Source organism: Nematostella vectensis, chromosome 5 (assembly GCF_932526225.1).
Source record: "Nematostella vectensis chromosome 5, jaNemVect1.1, whole genome shotgun sequence".
Lineage (NCBI taxonomy): Eukaryota > Metazoa > Cnidaria > Anthozoa > Actiniaria > Edwardsiidae > Nematostella > Nematostella vectensis.
Genome location: NC_064038.1, coordinates 4771057 through 4793381, shown reverse-complemented (window position 1 = coordinate 4793381; position 22325 = coordinate 4771057). Strand labels below are relative to the sequence as shown.

General features: G+C 38.2%; 3 protein-coding genes and 1 long non-coding RNA gene across 4 annotated transcripts; 2 read left to right on the top strand and 2 right to left on the bottom strand.

Annotated features, from left to right (window-relative positions):
- Positions 1-529: 529 nt before the first annotated feature.
- On the top strand, positions 530-5911 carry LOC125563217. Its single transcript, XR_007308232.1, has 2 exons — positions 530-665; positions 1343-5911. It is a non-coding gene; the product is annotated as an uncharacterized LOC125563217 (long non-coding RNA).
- Positions 5912-6769: 858 nt separating this feature from the next.
- LOC5509146 (guanine nucleotide-binding protein subunit beta-5a) lies at positions 6770-15106 on the bottom strand. Its single transcript, XM_001629644.3, has 13 exons — positions 14953-15106; positions 14047-14183; positions 13771-13812; positions 13381-13457; positions 12811-12937; positions 11655-11752; positions 11362-11407; positions 11087-11178; positions 10875-10923; positions 9633-9729; positions 8820-8878; positions 8540-8647; positions 6770-8047 (listed from the first exon to the last, which is right to left on the bottom strand). Exons 1-13 carry the CDS (start codon positions 15098-15100, stop codon positions 8036-8038), a joined length of 1092 nt encoding a protein of 363 aa, XP_001629694.2. The 5' UTR covers positions 15101-15106; the 3' UTR covers positions 6770-8035.
- An 87-nt stretch (positions 15107-15193) lies between these two features.
- LOC5509160 (sperm-associated antigen 8) lies at positions 15194-17859 on the top strand. The gene is made up of 5 exons (XM_001629664.3): positions 15194-15380; positions 15512-15577; positions 16076-16298; positions 16739-16833; positions 17231-17859. Exons 1-5 carry the CDS (start codon positions 15306-15308, stop codon positions 17342-17344), a joined length of 573 nt encoding a protein of 190 aa, XP_001629714.1. The 5' UTR covers positions 15194-15305; the 3' UTR covers positions 17345-17859.
- On the bottom strand, positions 17353-22164 carry LOC5509164 (U3 small nucleolar ribonucleoprotein protein MPP10). Its single transcript, XM_001629643.3, has 7 exons — positions 21223-22164; positions 19579-19876; positions 19364-19505; positions 19070-19137; positions 18756-18899; positions 18539-18658; positions 17353-18375 (listed from the first exon to the last, which is right to left on the bottom strand). The coding sequence occupies exons 1-7, from the start codon at positions 22134-22136 to the stop codon at positions 17896-17898; spliced, it is 2166 nt and encodes a 721-aa protein (XP_001629693.2). The 5' UTR covers positions 22137-22164; the 3' UTR covers positions 17353-17895.
- Positions 22165-22325: the final 161 nt, after the last annotated feature.

The following is a 22325-nucleotide window of genomic DNA, read 5'->3' as shown; positions in this document are numbered from 1 at the left end:
TATAATAACCAATAAGATATCCTTCTCAAACGACTGCCGAACTAACCACCTGTTCAGTGATATTTAAAAACAAAGGGGTTTGTTATAATATGGATATGGTGCCCTTTGAGACGCTGCTTAACTTATTGACGTCATATCTCTCGTGCGCACTGGTGTTCAGCTCTCATTATGGAACTTTTAGAAAGATTTCTTGCTCGGAGAGGTCGCCTAAATAGCGAAGCCAGGTATAGAGATGCGACTCAGTTTTTTTGGTCATTGCGCGGGTACCCTGTGGTGTCGCCCGTCTGCCCGCCTGCCCGTGGAGCCAGCACAATTTGCAATAACTTAGCAAAACGCCACCTCAGTGAAATAATTATACAAGAATATATTTTAGCACTATCCGAGAATGCTACATACTTAATAAAACCCCGAAAACCCCGAAAGTTGTATCAAAACATACAATTATTTTGTTTTAGTGTTTTTGTATTTACACTCACGGGAACCCTGCGTCTAATTTTTCCCGCGTTTTGCTCTTCTAACTCGCGGCCGACACCGTGAATTGATCAAGTATTTGCATTATTTTCGTTTTGGCTAACACTTTTATAATAAGAGGCAATATATAATATGTAATAATAAGACGTTCAAATGATGGATGGAAGGACAGAGGATTGGTTTGGAAAAAGAAGGTAAGTAAGACGTCAATTTTATAAACTTCGTCGGAGCTATGAAAAACTCTTGTGTGTTAATATATTTCTAGCACTCAAACAGTTAAAGCCATGATTGGATGTTGATGTTTTTTTATACCTAGTTCCTAAGTAATTCAGCTAGTTTGTTCATACATTATCCCATAAAAATGATAGAAATTGTGCGATTGATTGTTCGTAAACAAACGTCGCGTTTGTTTTAGAAAATGTTATTTCTTTGCTTTTAATTCATTCAAGAAGTGAACAAATCAAGCTTTTTATCGGATAACTTTTTAACTGTAAATAAAGAACGATTTCTTATCTGGAGATTCTTCATCACATTTAAGTTCTGCCAGCTCTTTTATGACGTTTTCATACAACATCTCCCATCTCTTCGATTTTCATAGAAAACTAAAGACAGCTTTTTGTTGGGAGCATTTAGTTCGATACCAATAGTTTTTCTCTTACAGCTTTTCCTAAGAAAAAAGTCAAAAGGCAATTCAACCTCTGGTTCATTAGCCCCTAAAAAAACAGACGTCATATATAAATTTTCTGTTCAAGGTTCTATTTTAAAGAATTTTCTAGTTTTAGGTTTATCAATTAGGTTTTGTGCGGCATAACATTTATATCATTATTATTCTTCCGTAGCGTTTTGTCACTGTTCTCCAATTTTTTTTCAGGCGAATCCCAACTCAAGCAAGCTGCCAGCTTTAAAGGCATGATGCTAGGGTGTGCACTCATGGTGTGCACTCATGCTGGACGGCCACGCTTTAAGCTAGCTCCGTAGAAAAATTGTCCTAGTACCTCTCTCAAGCTGCCTAGCTATCAAAATGTCCGTTTTTAAAGCAGGAAAAAGGGCCTTAAGCAGTTTTCAAGTCCTGAGACTGCTGCAGATAAAAAGAGAGCTCCTTTACCACCAAATGTGTCTTCGAGAATTGACCTCGCGGCCATATTCGAACAAATCAATTCACTCGGAGTTAGGATGGAGAACGGCTTTTCTAGCGTTCACGCAGACATAGACAAAGTTAGACATGAGTTTCAAGAGACTCTGCAAATAATGAAGTCCAAGGTTTCCGACTTGGAAACCTCATTAACGTCGGCTTGGGAGAAAATAGAAATCCTAAACAAGCACAGGAGGAACAAGATAAGAAATGCATGGCGATGGAAGAGCAACTGGATGAAGAACGCGAGAAAAGAATACGCCTTGATGCTTATTCGCTAAGGGAACACTTGAGTTTCAAAGGTATACCAGAAAAAGAAGGAGAAAGCTGTGAGAACATTATAAGAGACTTGCTGCATGAGCTCGGCTTCTCGAATCCTCAAAATATAGGTTTTCATGCTGTCCATCGCCTAGGCAAACCAAGAGATGGCGGAAAACCTAGCCCTATCATTGCTCGTGTTATTTCAAGACAAGACAGGGATCTTGATTTTAGGAAGAAACGCAAGTTGGTCGGGTCTACTTGTTACCCTGGCGTTTACATTACTGATGATTTTCAGCGGGAAATTCAAAGAGAAAGGATTATTCTAATTAAAGCAATGGAGAAAGCAAAAACAATGGGCAAGCAAGTGCTCGGGCGCTCACTACATGTTGACGGCAACACATACCAGGTTGCGTCGGTACCTGAGATATACAGGGAAGTGTAAGAATCGTAGAAAAAATATTGCTCATTCTTGTGTCATTGCCGCAAGCCTCCCCCTTATTAGGACTACGAACTTGATTGACTCTTGTTTGCGCCCAGTTATGAATACATGATAAAGGATATATGTCTAATAACAACAAGTAATTTTATAGTTATTGTTAATAATCTAGGCAGCTCCCTATCATACAATGATTTCAGTAATTGTGAATGTTTCTAAGTATATAAATCATAGGAAGTCTTGCTGAGAGGTAATATAATGGATAATATTTCTTTGAACTAGTCTGCAATCTGAATAACTATTACCATAACAGATAATTTACGGACTTCTCGCATATAACTTTACTCTATAAACCAATGTTTTGTTTGGTTTCTAGAAGTATTTGTTTTTGGATTGCTAGTTTTCTTATTTCTGTAATAATTGTTTTAGTTGTTTGTGCACCGTTTGTGAGAATCACAATAGGGATTGAGATGCCTTATTTCCACTATTTTACTTTGTTTTCACCATCAACTCATTGTCATAAATTGCTTTCCCTCAATGTACGCGGTCTTCGTTCTAAAGAAAAAAGGCAAAGAGTTTTCGATTGGCTAAATCGTCAAGATGCTGACATTATATTTTTACAAGATTCCACAGCACCAAGGATGTTGAATTGGAATGGATGAAAATGTTATGGAAAGGCGAATCTATTTACGCGCACGGAACTTCACAGAGCAGAGGTACGGCGATCTCGATTCGAGAAAATTTAGATTTTAAAATTTATTTTCTAGATATTATTTTTCAGGAGTCCCCTTTTCTTCTCATTAATGTATACGCACCTAATAATGTAAAAGAACAGGTTTCGTTCTTCAAAACAATAGCGCAAATGATTAGTTACTATCAAGCTGCCTCCATATCGAATCTAATTTTATGCGGCGATTGGAACGTTACTCTAGGCCCGTCTCTCGACGGATCAGGAGGCAACTTATCAAAGAATTCTCCAAAGTGTTAAAGCGAATAATGCAAGAAAATGACTTGATTGACATCTGGAGAGTCAGAAACCCAGATTCAAAACGCTATACTTGGCGTCAGAAAAAACAGCTAGTTCAGAGACGCTTGGACTTTTGGCTTATAAGCAATTTTCTTCAAGATGTAATCGAAAGCGCAAAAATAAAAACGGCAATACAAACTGACCATTCAGCAATCCTTTTGAGCATAGATAATCTAGAATTTCAAACTCCTGGACCTTTCTGGAAATACAATACGAGCCTCTCCGACGATGGATATTACGTTTCCATGATAAAAGCTAAAATTGAAGAACTTAAGAAAGATACACAAGTTATACGGACCCGCGCATTCGCTGGGATTGGATTAAATATTATATAAGATCAGAAACAATCAAATATAGTAAACAAAAAGCCAAGAAGCGCAGAGATGATCTGAGACGCATTGAAAAAGAGCTCACGCGTCTTGATGAGCTCTGCTCTAGTGTACCTTCTATTGATAATATGAACAACTTGGAAGCAAAATAAAATGGAATACGAGGTAGCAAATGATTATATCATGCAAGGCTCTATAGTTAGGGCACGGGTACAATGGTACGAGAAGGGAGAGAAAAACTCAAAATATTTTCTAAACTTAGAAAAAATTGCAAAGAAAAGGACTGCGATCAGAAAACTAAAGGTATTGGATGGTACGGAAATCACCAACCCAAAGCGAGTAATGGACGAGATCAAACAATTTTATTACAATCTTTACCGAAAACAACCAGTTGATCGGGTCGACAACATGCTTTGCCCCTTCCTCGATACCCCACAGTTACGTAAACTTGATGACGATATGTAAAAATCATGTGAGGGGGATTTAACAATTGCGGAATTTTTTAACATATTGTCAACCTTTAAGAACAATAAGACGCCAGGAAATGAAAGGTTACCTATCGATTTTTACAAGACGTTCTGGTTGGCGCTCGGTGAAATTTTAGTAGAATGTTTAAATTACTGCAGAAACGGAGAACTCTCGACTACTCAAAAACAAGCCATAATAAAATTGATAGAGAAGAAAGAAAAAGATCGACGCTCTCTTATAAACTGGCGTCCTATCTCTTTGATCAATACAGATGTTAAAATAGGCTCTAAATGTATCGCCAAAAGATTGGAAAAAGTGCTACCTTTTCTTATCCATGAAAGCCAGTCAGCCTTTGTTAAAGGGAGATCGATTTTTGATGCTATACGTACCATTGATGATATGTTTTTTACTGCGAATCCGAAAGTATAGAAAGCTTGCTTATCACGATTGATTTTGAAAAAGCGTTTTGATTCCATTGACACTGAATTTATGTTTAAAACACTAGAAGCAATGAACTTTGGACCATCTTTCCTTGATTGGGTAAAGACCTTTTATAAAAACATAACTAGCTGCGTCATGAACAATGGACTTGCTACACCATACTTTGCGATTAACAGGGGGGGTGCGCCAAGGGGACACCCTCTCTGCGTTCATTTTTATACTCGTGTTTGAGGCGTTGGCAACCTCAGTGAGAAAATATATAAACATCGAAGTAGATTGCAAAGAGATTAAGACAGTGATTTTTGCTGACGATCTAACAATCTTTATTCGCGACCAATATCATATCAGTTCTTGTTACATAAATTGGCAATGTTTAGAGCTTTTTCAGGGCTTAGAGTCAATGATGACAAAACAGAGGTCCTTGGTCTGGGACCAATAAAGATAACTAAAGAAGAGTTGGGCGTAAAGAAAATAAGCAAGTCGGTGAAAATTTTAGGCGTTTATTTTAGTTACGATATAACCCTGTTAAAACAACTGAATTTTGACAAAGTACTTAAATCAATTGCCAAAATTATGAATATGTGGAGCTGGAGAGGTCTGACACTATCAGGGCGAATTCAAGTTATTAAATCTTTTATTTTGCCTAAGATCCTTTATAATCTAATACCCCTTTCAAAATCTCCAGACTATATCAAAAAGATTAACACATCTATTTTCAACTTTTTATGGAGCAACACGCCAGAAAAAATCAAACGATCAGCCATAATAAACGATTTTGACGCGGGACGTCTTAAGATGCCAAGTATTGAAGACCTGCTAAAAACGCAAAGAGTAATCACTATTAAAAAGTTTCTTGACAACACACCAGTCTTATGGAAAACGTTTTTGCAATTTTATTTAAAGGAAGTAGGTGGAATTTTTTTATTTTTGTGCAATTTCGATCCGTATCTTTTATCAGTTAAAGCCTCACCCTACTATTTCGAATGTCTTATAGCTTGGCCGAGATTGCTTCCGAGTCATTTACCATTTGACCTTCATGCAATTATTTCAAAGATAATTTAGCACTGTACATGGAAGTTAGGTGAAATGAAAATTTAGCTACCTTTTTTAACAAACTGCATCTTTTGGTAATGACGCACCAAGCCCTATTTTATGTTTTAACACAAAAATACCAGGTGAACCTACGCTTGAAACCATGGTTCTTCAATATGGGGGTCTAGTGGGTCCATGGACCTCCTCATCGAGGGTCAGTGTTTTGTACGATCCACCCAAGACAAAGTGTCAATTCAAAGAGTATTAGCCAAAAAACAACAGTAAAGAAGGTTGATAAAACTGTTTATCCAATATTTGTAATTTCTACCAAACAACTTTTATTACCCTTTAACTGAGAGAAAATTATAAAAATCAAGAAAATCTAGTTGTAGTGCAATGTGAAAGGAAGAAAGGGAATTTGGACAGTGTAGGCAAGTATGGAGCACATTTACTGGCAAAAACAATATGCTAATGTATAGAAACGCCTTGTGTGCTGATATGGTTTTAAATGTTAAAGAGAATAAAAAAAGCACCCATATTACTGTAAAAAAAAAACTTAAATTCATTTTCAATTCTTCAATGTTCCCTATTGGATGATACCTCCATATACACCCAACAAGTTTCTCCGGGTTAAACAAGATTAAAAATATACATACACACATATTCCACTCTACACCTGTGCATCAAGCACTATTCTATGAACGGCTTCACTCACACATTACATATATACATAATATATAGGTATTATAATATGGCTTAAATTGATTGCATGGCGGCTCCGCCTTTAGGCAGTGCCTAAATCTATATATTATTTTAGTTTGGGTGGCTCACCACTAGTTCATTTTTGGGCTGCATACATGTTTCGCTAGGTTTGGCTTGCGGCCCACGAGCGCACGCCAAGTTGCTTTGACATTTTTTTCACCCTGCATATGATTCTAGCAGTGGCACTAAATATAATGTGTATACAATATATCGGTTAGCCAACGGAGCAGATCGTATATTTGAACAGATCGTTCAAATAGAACTACTAGAGATGAAAATGAAAAATAGTTGGGCACGAGAAATTTCAAAGACGAGAAGTTTCAAAGACGAGATATACCGAGATATACAAGTGTGCATGGTAGTTTCATAGGCGAGCAATACGGGGCTCATTTGTTACATGGCTACATAGATGTTTTCAAGATCCTTTTATTTATCAAAACATACAATAATTTATATTTTTCTTTCAATGAATGATAATCACAATCATTTACATCTTGCATGATATCCTTTATAATTCATAATTTAGTTGATAATAATAATAATAAATCGTATAGTATAATCGTGACAAAGTATGAGATAGCATAGAAGTAGAATCGAAATGAGAAAATGTAAAATTTAAAATATAGAGACAAATTCAGAATACGCAATTACTTGTAAAATATTGTTACACTAGGCATCTTTTTCCTACGAGTTGCAATGCAATAATGACAAATAAAAATTGCAGGTAGCAGAAACTTATTCCAAATGTTACGAAAAATACTTAACTTGTAACGCAATAAAAATGCAGTGCAAGTTAGAAAAAGAGGACGTTGCCATCGCAACTCGCAATGCAACAAAAATTGCCTCGATCGAGTAACCTGGCCTTAAAGCCGAAAGCGCATGCAATGGTGCACGGATGAAAAAAAAGGAGAATATATTGATCTTCTTCTGGCCTTTTCGTAGCAATTTCATATAATAAGAAAAGAATAGAATCATACGCCCGGAGGAAGATTTCGCAAAGAGATGTCGCGTGTTCGCAACCTTGAGCATCTTGCAAATGGCTTAAATACTGTAGTTGCTCGAATAAGACTTGGAAACTATTAAAGTGAATGATATCTAATAACTGGCTGAGTTTATCTAATACACTGAGCTTAGAGTGTTTCATAAACACAAATCATCCATTTGTAAAACAATTACTTTTCCCACGATGTTTTCTTTTGTTTTGTTTTGTTTTGTTGTTTTTTTTCAAAAAAAATAAAAAGCCCTATTGGATGCTATTTTTGGAAGAATCCTTGTTGCTTGACACAAGAGTAGACCCTTTAATAGAGGACCAGGAGCTTGGCGCAGGGGATGATGGGGTCGATGGTTTGACAGAACGTCAAGATATTCTGATTTCAAAGTTCTTTGCGGCTGCCCCTTCATTTCTTCGCAGAGTTTTCCAGGAAACGAGCGACATAGAAAGCTCTGTGCAGGAGGGTACGGGTGGCCCTGTATGACTACTTTCTGTGAGTGAGAGAGAAGTATTTCCAGCATCCATACTTACATTACCATCGCCCTGTATCCTAACATACTATTAAGGCGAACACTTTAAAAAATCTACTCTGTTCATTGTGGGATTTGGGTTTGGTCCTGTCTAGGGTAAAATATATAAAACAAGTATCTTCATGTGCGAGGAATTTAAACCGTCTAGTGTCGAACTATGCCCATATCTGAAACAAAGAAAATACATACATGGGTATGTTAGCATTAAACTTCTAGGCTTGAGGTGACTCTAAAGAAAGAACGCAGCGCCTAAAGGCCAAACAAACTTGCATCTCGCGCAATACGCACTTCAGATCAATCGTACTAGAAGCACACAAACACCAATTGTGTTATCCCAGCTTCCTGTACAAATACCCGTTCCATCTGGGAGACTTAAGTGTATCTTACCCTGAGTGTGTTATCTCAGCTTCCTGTACAAATACCAGTTCCATCTGGGGAGACTTAAGTCTATCTTACCCTGAGCGTGTTATCGAAGCACTCTACAAATACCCGTTCCATCTCGGGAGACTTAAGTGTATCTTACCCTGAGTGTGTTATCTCAGCTTTCTGTACAAATACCAGTTCCATCTGGGGAGACTTAAGTCTATCTTACCCTGAGCGTGTTATCGAAGCACTCTACAAATACCCGTTCCATCTGGGGAGAGATAGGTCTATCTTACCCTGAGTGTGTTATCCCAACTTCCTGTACAAATACCCGTTCCATCTGGAGAGACCTTAAGGCAGCTTATGCGGTTGTCATGTCCATAGTAGACGGCTAGACGCTCGACCTGGAAAGTAGGCAGATTTATTCGAAATGAACCGATTCCATCCAAATCACTATTAACAACACAAAAAGCATTTCATTAATGTTCACTTTTACTGCCTTGGATTCAGACAGCAGAGAACAGCAGACAGAGTACAACCACAAACAAGAGGGATATTTTGTGAATTGACGATTACCTTCAGTGTGTCCCATACGTTAATTGTGTAGTCATGATATCCAGCAAATAACAAACGTCCTGTGGGAAAAATGTGTGGGATCAATAGCATATTAAAAATCATTTTTTCACGAGTATCGGTTGTTCCTAGAGCCTCCAACACAGGTATCTCAGCACAAAAGAGTTGCAGAATCCTAACAGGATTGGCTGTGGATGACCTCATTGTCCTATTGTATTCGCGTTCTATTGTTTTGTTGCCCATTGTTTTGTCTGTGGTGCAATCAAATTAATCAATCCAATGAGGGGAAATCTTCTGATAGCTTCTACTGTACATGACCCCAGCACTGGGCTTAGCTTGTCAACAACTAGGGGCTAGGCGAGACTCTGGGACCAGTACAGCTTCAGAAGTGATAACTGAATAAGGCCCGATTCACACGTCGCGCTCTTGTCATGCCGAATCTAATTGTCTATTTGTATCGACACAAATACATTGGGTTCAACGCTGATTCTTCCCTGCTAGCAGAGGCCTCTTTTTTCTGTATTTCGCGAACTCCAGCCCGACGAAATACAGAGAAAAGAGGCCTCTGCTAGCAGGGAACGCTGATTCAGACGTCGTACATAATAAGGTTGTGAGTAGTAAAATTTGACCTGATGCGGAGTTTCTTTTGAACAAAATAAAACGTTGTTGTGTATTTTGCAGTGGAACACAACTGGTGCAGCCTCGCTTGATTCAGACGTTGTACTGTTTATGTGCCAATCCAAACAATTGGATTCGGCACCGCAGGAGTGTGACATATGAATTGGACTAACTTTACAAACTAAAGTGTGTACCAACCGCTGACGGAGAAATCTAACGAAGCGACGCCAAAGATCAGATGATCCTTGTGATATTCTGCAAGTTGATGGTCCGCGCGGAGATCAAATAGTCGGCACTACACAGGCAATGAAATAGGAAAGAGTTATTTTTTTTACATTAACTTGTTTTTTTTTTAAATTTATTTATAGATATAAAAAAATGATATCTCTAGGCGACCAGCCCACAAAACCTCACAAATGGGAAAAGTGCATACCTACAAAATAAAACGCTAACCTTTGAATATTATAACCTCGAATTTAAGAAATGAATTTTAGTCACATCTTGCTTGAGAAGGTGTTTTTTTTTTTTGTAAAAATCATTTTTTTGTCATTGTATACTAAAAGAAATAGACGTGAGCCGTTTTTTTTTTCGTCGGATTGGTTTTCGCAGTGGTTGAGGGAAGACTAAGTTCGCTACAGATTTTTGCATCGCATTTGCCTAAAACATTCGGATCTATGTATTCTTAGCAGTATAACACTTTACAGGAACCTCATACGAGAGCGTGCTCTGGTTGGTTCGCTATTTCGAGATAGTATCCACTCCCGAAACATGAGGAAAAGGGGTAAGTTTATGAGCGAAATGGCAGCAGGAAACTCAAGTTTCGCAATCACTTCATCTCAGTTCGTATGTGAGACAAGCGAGACAGATTCATTACAATGTGAGTTTCTGTCTATCTCATCACAAACTCGATGGTGATTCAAATTGCTCGAAATAATATAACACTCTAATAGCGCGCGTGACCTCACGTAGTGGAAATCTAAAAAAAAGTTTCAAACCATGCTTATTTTCTTTTTCCTTTGGCCTGGCTAAACTAGGCAACATGTCTCTTAAATGTTTCTTTAAGCCACTACCAAAAACATGTAGTAGCGCGAGATAAATTTTGTAGGGCGCGACACGAAAATGTTTCTCAACTATCCGAGAAACATTTCTTGGCGCACGCTACCATGTCTCTCTGGGTGGCTGAACTAGCAGACATGAAGGCGACATGTATCGCCATTTAAGTCGCCTTGAACTGTTATTTTTTCCACTCCCACTTTCTCGCTTTGTCAAGCGACAAGAAATGGCATGGCTAACAGAAGTAAATGCCTGTGTGCAGGTAATGGTTTGATAGAAAGGAGAATCTTATGCAGTGTATAGCATATTAGATTAGTTTAATCTTGATTCCTGGGCCTCAGGCAACCGTGTTTGAAAAAAAAAAGAATAAAAAAAAAAAGCACCTACTTTGCCATCGTCACAAGCCGTGCCAAACGAATCGCCACTAGGAAAAAACCTGAAATATGTAATGTTGATGGAAAAATTAATAAGTAGAAATAAAAAAGGTAAGAATAAGAAAATAAAGAATAAAAAGATGCTGAACTTTTACTTGACGTTATTTTGTTTTTCAACATTGTCTCTACCACTTTACCACAAAACTGACCAACGATTCAACTTACTTGACTCCATTAATATCTGCTGAATGGGAAGCGAAGGAGTTGACGATACGCCCTGTTCTGATGTCCCAGATAAGCGCTGCTCTATCACAGCCCTATAGGCAAAAAAATGTGTTATCACTCTTTAAAGCTTACAGAAGCCACTACAGTATAAAGAACTACATGTTCAAGTTACAGAACGAGGGAATAATAGAACTGCTTTAAAACTGCACACAAGTGTATCAAAGTGGTATTTAATTTTCATTGCTTCATCATAAAATCTGTTAACTGCCATTTACCCCTGAGATGAAAATGTGACCTCCTTCAATGGGTGATAAATCGACACTGAAAAGCAAAGAGGAACAACCATTATCACAACAGCCACACAAATGTTATCAACATCTTAGTCATCATAATTAAAGTCAACGTCTAAAACAATGCGCAAGAAAAAGTGGAAAATTTATGTTGTAGGTTTAAAGAATGACAACAGTGTTTTTTAAGGAATCTTCAAGATGTGCTCATCACTTCTCATAGCCCTAACTATTGAGACACACTATGTATGTCACTTTGAGTTGCCTTGAAATCATCCCACCTCATGACGTCTGCTGTGTGACCATGGAAACTCTGTATCATCTGGCTGGACTCGACATCCCACAGACTACAAGTGGAATCACCACTGCCGGTAAGGATCTGAAACAATCACATGGCATTAACATAAAGTTGTTATTTTCATTTGACCTTCAGCTTGTACCCACCCTACCTACAGCCATTCCCTCTGAGTGGTAAGTGGAATAGTTGGCTAATTATACTTTCTTTATAGAATTATCCTGACCCAGTTCCAATAAATATTCTTTGAAGAAATCATACCATCGTATGATTTCTTCAAAGAATATTAAGTTGGAATGTAGTAAACTGCTGGTTGAAAAAAAAAAAATCACAGAACTCTTTGGTATTGGTACCAAATTTAAAAACCTTTTAGTTGTTTTTGCCACCTGACAAAGTTCCTATAAGGCAGGGGCAGCGGAAGGGGAGGGGCAGGGGGGAGCCATCCACCACTCTTGAAATTGGGGGGGGGGGGGACAGCGCCCCCAACTTTTCTCAGTGGATGTTTCTTTATATATGAACGTTTTTTAAACAACGGGTTTCAAGCGGTACATATGCAACCAAAGACAAATTTGTTGAACAGCTTAAAATCCCATGCATAAAAACCTAGGTTATCCCCTGGGTTCATACCCCCCCCCCCCCCCCCAACTTTCGCCCCCTCAATTATAGGACCGCTCCGCTGCCCCTGCAAGGTGATTTTTTTCTGGTACACACATCATGAAAGCCTGTTTTCCTTTCTTCAAGGACATTGGAAACTCTCCTTTGATCTGACTATCATTACTAAACACTACCAGAACAAGTAGCTGGTGACATGCATTAAAGCCTCATTGTCACCACTTTACTTCCAGTGGAAACCTCAACCGTTAAAAGACAAAAGAATCTATTAGAATCCAATATATTTAACAGGCCCTCTACTCTAAATTATCAATATCATCCTCAAAGAAACTTCCAATAGACACACTGCTTTCAATATTTTGCAATATTTTTCTCGTTTTCCGTTAAAATTCATCAAAGATTGTTACATAATCAACTGGAAGTAAACTGGTGACAATGCGGCTTTAATGCATGAACTCCAAAAAAATCAACCTCCATTATGATGGTTCTATGTACAAGGGCTTTAGGAAGAGACCATTTTTCTATAATACCTGATGGTCAGAGTTAGCAAAGACGCAGCAAGACATGTAGCTGGTGTGCATGGCAACAGTGTGTTTCCTGGCATTGTGGTCATCTTCATAACTCAACTTGAATACTGAACATTTGTTATCTAGACCCCTAAAACATAAACAGACATTTCAATGCAGAGTAAGTAAGTCTTATCATTGTAAAGCAGGGGTGGGCTTACTGTAAGGGGGATACAGAGAGGGGTTGACCCCTCCCCCTATCCATGAAATTTTGCAATACATTTACTGTATCGTTTGATAATTCTAGTAAAATCCACTACCCCTGGATCCACCCAATTGGGGTGGGAAGGGGTGGGAGCGAGGCAGATTGGAGGCAATATGATTAAATCTATGATCCAGGACTTCAAGTGGAGCAATAAAACACATATATAGAGTATTGTACCATGTTCTAGGTATATCTCTAAAAACCAGGGAGATCAAGATGCTTTTTGTTCTTAATGATTTGTGTATAAATGCCCTATCTGTGGAAAATCAAAATTTGTTCAATATATTTTAAAAATTTTAATTTACTAATGAAAGGACAGAAATTCTTACCCACAAGCTACAAGGTTCCCAGTTGGGGAATATGCACAAGACATCACCCAGGTTGTTGGCATAGAGATTGCATGTTCCTGCAAAGAGATAACAAAGTCATTAAAAAATAATCATTACAAAAGGCTTCAAGACCTTTGTGCTCAATATTCCACAGGAACCACACCATCTGGAAAACATTTGCTTGGGGGGGCACAATCATAGGTATCTAAGGAAAAAGGATAGTATTTGACAACACTTAAGTGAAAAATGACTTAATTTTTCCCAGCCAAGGGGATGAGTGCTCACCCGTGTGTTCGCACCTGGCTTATGTGTTATCAACATAGCTACAGTTTTTCTTATATATTCACACCATGAACACTACTAGGTATACCAGATAATCAATTCTCTAACCTTGTTAGTAGTGAAGGCATCCCAGACTATGACTTTACCATCCTGGCATAAAACACAATGATTATTACGGCAGAATTAAAACAGCTTCTAACAGTAGTAGACTCCCACACAGTCAACAATACAAAATACATCATATAACCCAACCCTGAGAACACCTAGTACTCATAAAGAACAGTTTTCACGCTTTGTATTTGGTGTTAATGAGGGCAATCATTAAATATGGACAAAGCACATTTTACTAGAACCAAAATAAAAATTTCTCATGCAACACTGTACCTGTGAACTACTGACAAGGTGGCGGCAATCACCAGACCAGTCCATACTCAACACTTTGCCTTGATGGCCTTTAAGGATACGCCGCACCTTCATGTGGCATCCTTGTAAACTCTCTAACTTCCTGGAGACATCTTTCACTGTTTGATTAAGGAAATAGAAATGCTGTAATCCATCTATATTAATTCTATAGAGAATCTTGTGGCTACTAGCTTAAGAGGGCAGATTAAAAAATGGTCACAGCCAAAACAGTTACCTATCTGAAAATGAAAGTTGTCTGATATTACAAAAAATCTGGTGCAAACATCTATTTCAGCACGACACAAAGTTGTGAAGGTTGACTGCAACCTTAACCATACAACGCAACACTTCTCATTTGACCATGATATAGCTTAATTTTATTAGACAAGCATGTCGTCAATGAGTGTAGCCATGTTTACTACTTGCGCTTCTAGTTTGAGCTAAATTTGACTTTCAATTTTTTAAAAGCTTAAAAGCTCTTTTGCTCACATAAATGCCTTTATAACGTCTGCTATTTCTTTGTCCGATATACATAGATAATTAATTATGCAAAAAGAGGCACGACAATTTCTTTCTTTGTAAAATTATAAATGAAATTCTCTTTCCAGTCAAAAGTGCAGTGCGGTAGTATTTCCGCATGGCACAGGGAACCCATCCGAGACATTCCGTCAAACCAGAGCTAATCTGATTTTTACAATGGCATGAATTTGTACTTGCTTTACTGCGAAATGAGTCTAGCGCTTATTAAATTTATTATCCAAGCTACGAAAGTAGGCTAGGATGCAAATTGCCACTTCAACAAATCATTCTCCCGTTGTCATTTGCGAACCCTTCTTTCAAACTCTCCACCCAAATTTCGAAATAATCACAAAGTTTCAATGCTCTTACATTCTTGGTCGTGATATTTGTTTTTCTCTTCTGCAATTCGTAGTTTGAGTTGTTCAGCTTCCTTAGCAAGGGAGGAGATGTCTTCTACGGGAGGTGATTCGCTTTCAGTAGCAGCCATCTTGAAAATTACAATATTTATCTTGAACATCCGGGTATTGCTAAATCACATACGGGCATCCAAAATAACCTAGATCCGGGGACTTTATGTACTATTTACCGCGTCTGGTTGGCATAGCAATAGGGACTAGGTTCCAATACAACTTTTCAGAACCATTCATCAGAATCAGTTCGCTGTATTTTTTTCGGAATTTGTTGTTTGCTCCGGCGGGTTATTTAAGAAATTATAAAAGAAAATGTCGGACACAGTTAGTATTATAAGGCATAGCAATAACGGAGGAAAAACATTACTGGATAATTGGGTAGAAGAGGTAGGTATTTTGATATGATCAACATGGATTGTGAGTTTTAGAGAGTTTGTTGTCTACTTATAGCTTAAGTACTTACTGGCATTTCTCTTTACTTATGTTCTATATCATCATAATTCTGTCTACCTTTTCAGAGGCAATCTGCACCGTTTGAGGACCCATCCGTCAGTATTCCACAACTCCACAAATTTGGTCATCGGGTGAGATGTCATTTATCTATTTTAACTTACTTATCAGAATACTGTAATTGTCAAAGAGATGCACCAAAGGATAAATGTGTTTTTTTAAATAAATACAATCCCCTTAAACAAAATACCCCACTACCTCAGCCATTGGACAATATCCAAATGCGAAATGCCCCCCCCCCCCCCCCTGACTATTAATGTTTTTTTTTTAATTGGTGCCACTTCAGCACTTCTAGGACGAGATTCCTAGTAAAAGATGATTGGCTAAATAAGTAGGCAACCAAAAGTATTGTATTAAATAGTTTATACATTGACACTTGTCAATCACATGCCGTGATTGGTCAAGGGTCCATGTATTATCAGAGGACATGTGCGTGGGCTCCTCAAAACTATATTGTAATGTAAGAAAGCAACCGTGCATCTATAAGAGGACATACACATGTAAAAAAGAGATGTATTTGCTAAATATATACTACATGATACTCAAACATGGTATTTTCTATTACTTTTTAGGGTGTCTTGACAACAGATTTTGAGGCTGAGCCAGAAAAGCTGACCACAGTTCGACACTCTTACAGATCCCCAGAGCCCCTTGGCATTCGGACAATCGGAGTCCGAGAACAGATGATGAGAGAAGAGCTCATGAAACAAGTGAGCGAGGAAGTTCAGCAAGAATTCAACCCACCCCCTCCTGAAGTGGAATATAAATCTGTAACTCACAAGGACTTCAATAAAGGTTAGTGTTTTGTGAAGCAATGAAAGCTTGAGGTAGTCCTAGCCACACTCTACCCACCACCTCAAAGAGGTTCTCATACAGTACTTTCCCACTTACGAGAACCTTGGTTTTCCCAGGTTAGCCTAAAGCGTTTCAAATTTAACAGTGGTTAAATTAGTATTTTTAGTCTAACAGGTTGGACTAAATTCTAGGTTCTTATAAGCAGGTAAGTACTGTAGTGCAGATTCTTTGACATGTATTTTTTTATACTGACAAGTCAGTATAGCAAATCATTGGCAGTAAAGTCAGCAATATTTTCTACCTGTTCTTACAATTTTCATGAAACTCTTTACACTGACAAACTAGTAAAGCAAATTTTAGGCTTAAGCAAATGTGTCACACTATCATCATATATATACAACCTTCATTTTATTCATGTTATGCAACACTTGTCTCAATAGAATTTACTCCGATTGTGAAGGAACCCACCATGCCACACGACTTGTGCAAAGAACAACCTGCGACATTTTGGTCGGAGCGGTCAACTGAAGTTCATGTAAGCTTTATTTTATTCTTAACATTTATATTGTGGAAGACCACCTAGACAACAAGAAGCTGCCACTGTGCCGAGCGTTTCACTATTTGGGGGTCTACATCTACATTTGGGGGGCCTTGCAAAGGAGGTACCCATCAGGCCAGACTTTAAACTCCAATAACAGAGAATGAAATCGTTTTCTGCGAGTGGAAGTTATCAAACACCATTACTGTAGGCATGGCTAAGATATGTACTTCCTTTTTGTAACTTCTATCTTTGAGCTTGCAACTGAGAGTTTTCTTCTCTAAGAAAAATTTGGAAATAAGAAAAAAAAATTAAACAAATTTATAGCTTTTTGAAGAATTAAAAAGTTTTTATTTCTGTTTTAATTCTTCTCTGATAAAATGCTGTGTTTCAGGGTATTTCACAAGTGAAAACAAAAGACACCCCATTTCGCAAGAATGCAGCATTCAGCACACCTATAGACGAGTACAGGGACGCCCCAAAGCCAGGAGAGGAATGGAAATTCTGAGTCAAAAAAGGAGTTACTTTAAATTTATTTTAAATTACCATGTACAAAGGATAACATAGCATTTTGTTCGAAGGATCTACATTTATATTAAACAAATTTCATGTGACTGCTGTTTCCTGTCTAATGTATGTAGCTTTGTATGTTTTTCTTTTTGACATTGCTATCATCTTTTGTGATCTTTCATTTATAAAAATACATAGTAAATGGCCACTTGTTTTCACTCCCCACATACTATAAAGCTGTAAAAAGCAACCCTCAGTGAGGAGTTTAAAGTAAGAGTGGCAGGGTTGTCCCTATGTGAGCTCTGCCAGTTGAGTGGGAGAATAAGAAGTTTTCTTAATTATTTGCATGTCTACTAGCCATCTTGTGAATTACAGTAAATCAGTCTAAATGGCAGCTGAATAGCTGATGACCATTGTACAGCTGTTTGTAATTAGACAGATATAAATGTGCAAATGAGGTCCTTACAGCTTACAAGAAGTTGCATTGAACAAATAAAATACAGATAATATAGACATTTTGTATTAAATTCAGCTTTGCTAGTGTGTGAATCATAACCTCAGATGAGAAGTACTGGCCACCTTCTTCTTACTTGCTTTAGTCTCTTTTTTTGCTTTAACTTGTTGTTTGACTTCATCTTGTAGTTTGGAAAAGAAAGCAGTAGATGACTTTAAACTTTTCTTATCACCATCCTCCCGCATCAGTGATACACTCTTTGAGCTTTTGCTTTCTTTCTCTAGCCTATCCAGTGCATCTTTCTTCGCATACTTATTCCTAAGTCCAGGCTTCATCTTGTCCACAAGTTTTCTCTTCCTGTCTTTGTCTTTCGCTTTTGTTCGCTGTTTGAGTTTCTTGGCTCTTCTTGCACGCTTTTTGTCAGTATCTGTCTTCTCATTATCTCCTTTCAGTTCTGGCTTTTTCTCGTGAGTCTCCTCTGGTGCTAGAAGCATAGCATCACTGGTAGATACAGGGGCAATCTCTTCCATGTTAATAACAGGGGTGTTGGTCACAATCTTGATCTCTGGCTTAAGCTAAAAGAACAATAAAGTGAAAATCAGAAATGCAATAGTGCACAATTTGTGTGACAAAGTGTTATCAAGTAAGGAAACTGTCAGTGTTTATCACCCTTTTGGGCAGTTGTTGTTACAGGTCATCAGTAAGATAATGATATAAAAGACCTAGATTGGAACTTACAGGTTTGGGTGTGAAATGGAAATTTGAGAGAGCATCCAGTTTGGTAAATAACTTTGTCATCATGGTCTTGATCTCAGCATGAGCAGGGTTCTCTTCATCCTCGGCCGCCTTCTTACTTTCCTGAGTTAATAAAATTATGACCATGAATGGAAAGAACTGTATGCCATTGGGTATGCCCATATGAAGTCATAATTCTGTATCCAGGTACTTTACTTACAGGTTCGGACGTCTGCTTTAAGTACTCCTGCTCATAAATTTGACTCAGGCTCAGTTTGCTTTTCTCTTGATCAAGAGGCATTTTCTTCTTGTACTCGTACGGCTGCAAGACTGGCTTGGCTTTGCGTTCAACATCATCCCATGCCTTGAGAAAAACATTTTGCATTTAACGGAGAAGTTAATGACACTGCACACATCATATAAATTAAGAGTTTTCAATGGGAGTTCAACTAGAAGATAGATCATTTAGAAAAGTGTATCAGGTGGGCCATGCAGAGTGGCATAGGAGTTAAGACAATACTGAATATGCCTTACCTCATCTTTTATTCTTTGTTTTATGATGTCCTCCAAATTTTGTGTTGTTTCCTCTGTGATTGGTGGGGCTATGGGCAGGAAAAGGTTTTATTAACAACAAAATCTGAGTGCTGATGAGAGTTGATAAGGTTTGATTTTTGGAGGTGGTTGTTGGACTCCCCAGCATGTGTTTTGGGTTATTTCCCCCTCCCCCCAAGAGAAGCATCAAGATCCGTGTAGAATTCCTTAATCTAGATCAGCCCCAGATCTTACTTAAGATAGTCTGGTTCAAGGATAACACCTAACTATACATACCTGCAACCGCAGTGTGGTCGAAATTCAGGTCCTCTTCTAGCAGACTGTTGATAGGACGTGCTTTACTTCCGGTCTCTCCACTCATCTGCCATGGCTTCTTGGAAAGGTTTTCTTTTTCTAGCTCTTGAATCTTTTGTTTTAGCTGCAAAGAAAACCCCGAGAAAAGTCTTAATCTAGGAAGGTGGAAAAGGTGACAGTGCTTGAGAGGAACCCACCTTTTTTTGTCTTTTCTCATGGGTAGAAAGGTGACCTTCACTTTCATTGTTGTTATTTGTATCTGAATCCTCACTGCCCTCCATTTCATTCTCTTGATCTTTATAATCATCTGCATCATCCTCTGACATCAAGTTGTCATCACCACTTCCATTATCATTACTTTCATCACCATTTCTATCATCATCATTCACATTGGATTGCTTCTTGGTATTTTCACCACTTGGTGGATCAAAAAAGTCGGCATACTTCAACTCAGAGACCTTTCTTGATTTTCTCTCTTTCAGGTTGGATGAGGCCCTTTATACATAAAAAAAAAATAGAAGAACCAGTTATTACATTGCTTAAGGATCACACTTTATGACATAGAAGTCAAGTTTCTTTAGGAACAGGCTGCACAAGGGGGTTAGTTGGGAAACACACAGGGGGGAGGGGGGGGGGGGGGTTGATTACATTCCAAGACCCCATCCCTTCCTCATCACTGCTGCCAAGGCATCACTGTTTTCGTTTGTCTCTAAGCTGATCCTCTACAAAAATTATATATTTTATATATTCAACCCATTGAGCTATTTTTGAGCTGAATTTACAAAAAAACAGACTGAAAACAGATACCTCCCCCCCTATATAGAGTTTTATACAGCCCGTCAAAGTCAAACACAGTTGCACCTAGTCAGCGGTATCCAAGCTTTCCAACAGTGCTTTGCGGTCCTGACTTTTAATCCCTCATCGTTTCAGCACAAGTTGATGGTTGCTTGTATTTTTCATCAAAAATACAGCTATGAGCATATTAGGAGAGTGTCTCATCACACATGAAGTCTACTGGGGCATAATTGAGTGCTTTGCTTATGGATATTTGCAAGCAAAGGTGGATTCATGATGATTTTTTCTTGTTTGGCTTTGCCTGGATGAGAAAATAATTTTCTAATGAATCACCACAGCTCTCCTAAATGCTGTCTTTTCTGAAACCAAATTGATTCCAAAATTGTTTACACTGCTATTCTGGGTCTGTATGACCTGGAATTGATTTGTTTGGCTTCGGGGTGAAAAGACTTATAAAAAACCATCTGACTTTGGGGAGAGGAGTGTTGACTGGCCCTGCCCTCCTGAATTTTTCCCTGGATCTCCCAGAATGCTTTGCAATCCGTAAAGGCATCTTCATGGTTTTACAAGCCTTCAAGGAGTGGACATTGTGTTTTGAGGCCATGGAAATGAACCTGGAGGATCAGAATAAAGGTATCTATTTGTGTCTTGAGCTGTGTTTGCTGATCTCTCTCCCTTGTGTGGTATTTTGAGCGTTTTATTGAGAGGGGTGATTCTGCTTTTCTTTCCTTGTTTGATTTGAAATTTATCAAAAAACCTGTGCTATTATTTGGCTTAAGAGTAGTTGACAACACCTTGTTTGGATGCATATCTTCAAGACCATTTATCCTATTTAGACTGATGCCTGAGTATCTTCATCTTGTTGTGTTTATTTTGCATTTATGAATTTTTTGGGTTGTGGGTACTTCCCAAAGCCAGTACAGGCCGGTTGAGGGGTCAATGTGTTAATAGTCTTTAAATACTTTTTTATATCCTTATATGTAAGGACTGCTACTCGTGATACTTGACAAGTATTATAATGTTAATCAAAAAATACAGTACTGTACCTTCCAACCGCTGCAGAAGCTGCCCCCATTGCATCACCCCAGTCATCATCGTCATCATCATCGTCGTCATCATCATCATCACCCCCACTACTGTCAATATAATCTTCATCCACATCCATAAACAAATCTATGTCGTTTTCGTCATCTGGCTTCTCTTTGCCACCCCGGGCATTCTCGTATTCCTGGTCCATTTTATCAAGAAAATCATTCATTTCTGATAACTTGAAGAATCTGTCGTCAACAATGGAGTCTCCTTTTGAAGGCCTCCCTTTTGACTTTTTTTTAGATTCATTGTTATTTATGTTGGATTCTTCCTCTTCATCATAATCATAATTATCATCATCGCCATTGTCATCGTCATAATCACTTTTCTCTATGTCATAAGAGACCTCTGCTGGTCTGTTTCTCTGCTGGTCTTTCTTATCACTTTCATCATTATCATCCTCATCTGAAGATGACGCAGGGGCCATAGTCCTAAGTGCATTAACATCATTTCGCAATTTATCATCCTCGTCTTCACTTTCAAATAGTATTTCTTGATAATTACTGCTGCTGGTGATTTTTTTGTCACTCACACCTCCAGTGAGATCTATACTTTTTACACTCTGTATTTTCTTCAACGCGGATTTGAGAGCACTAAAACTTGGCTCGTTTAGTAGTTCAATTTGTTGCCAAATCTGCTCGTCGTCGAAATTATCGACAAGAAGTTCGTTCAGGGTGCACCTTCTACTGGATATAAATCCCGCGAAATTCGCATAATGTTCGTCGCTTTGTCTAGAAAAGTCATAGAGGCTCTTTGTACTTTGTAAGGTTTCTTTTGATAAATCTTCACTGGGCTTGAAAAACGTCTCAGGAGTTTTGGCGAGGGAATCAAATTTGGAAGCGCACGCCACGAGGTTCGATACCGACGCCATCTTGGATTTGTGTATTTTTGGTAAGATTTATGACTGTGGGGGGGAGGGATGTGTGATTCGCAATTTTTAAAATTCCTTTTTATGAGTTTTGAAATGCTCCTACATATTAAAAAAACTTACATGATTTTAAATAGTCTAAGAAGTTGAAGTTTGACAATTATTATTGCTACATATGCAACTCTGGAAGAT

Bases quoted from the DNA above. Each gene is read 5' to 3' on its own strand.
- LOC5509146 (XM_001629644.3), bottom strand. From the start codon at position 15,100: ATGTTCAAGATAAATATTGTAATTTTCAAGATGGCTGCTACTGAAAGC. The intron at 13,813-14,046 runs GTACAGTGTTGC...GTTTTATGCCAG, and splicing joins ACCTTGTCAGTAGTTCACAG to GATGGTAAAGTCATAGTCTG. The intron at 11,179-11,361 runs GTAAATGGCAGT...TTTTGCCTATAG, and splicing joins GTCACATTTTCATCTCAGGG to GGCTGTGATAGAGCAGCGCT.
- LOC5509160 (XM_001629664.3), top strand. From the start codon at position 15,306: ATGTCGGACACAGTTAGTATTATAAGGCATAGCAATAACGGAGGAAAA. The intron at 15,381-15,511 runs GTAGGTATTTTG...CTACCTTTTCAG, and splicing joins TGGATAATTGGGTAGAAGAG to AGGCAATCTGCACCGTTTGA. The intron at 16,299-16,738 runs GTTAGTGTTTTG...TTGTCTCAATAG, and splicing joins TCACAAGGACTTCAATAAAG to AATTTACTCCGATTGTGAAG.
- LOC5509164 (XM_001629643.3), bottom strand. From the start codon at position 22,136: ATGGCGTCGGTATCGAACCTCGTGGCGTGCGCTTCCAAATTTGATTCC. The intron at 19,506-19,578 runs GTGGGTTCCTCT...TTTTCTTTGCAG, and splicing joins ATGAGAAAAGACAAAAAAAG to CTAAAACAAAAGATTCAAGA. The intron at 18,900-19,069 runs GTAAGGCATATT...GTTTTTCTCAAG, and splicing joins AACAAAGAATAAAAGATGAG to GCATGGGATGATGTTGAACG.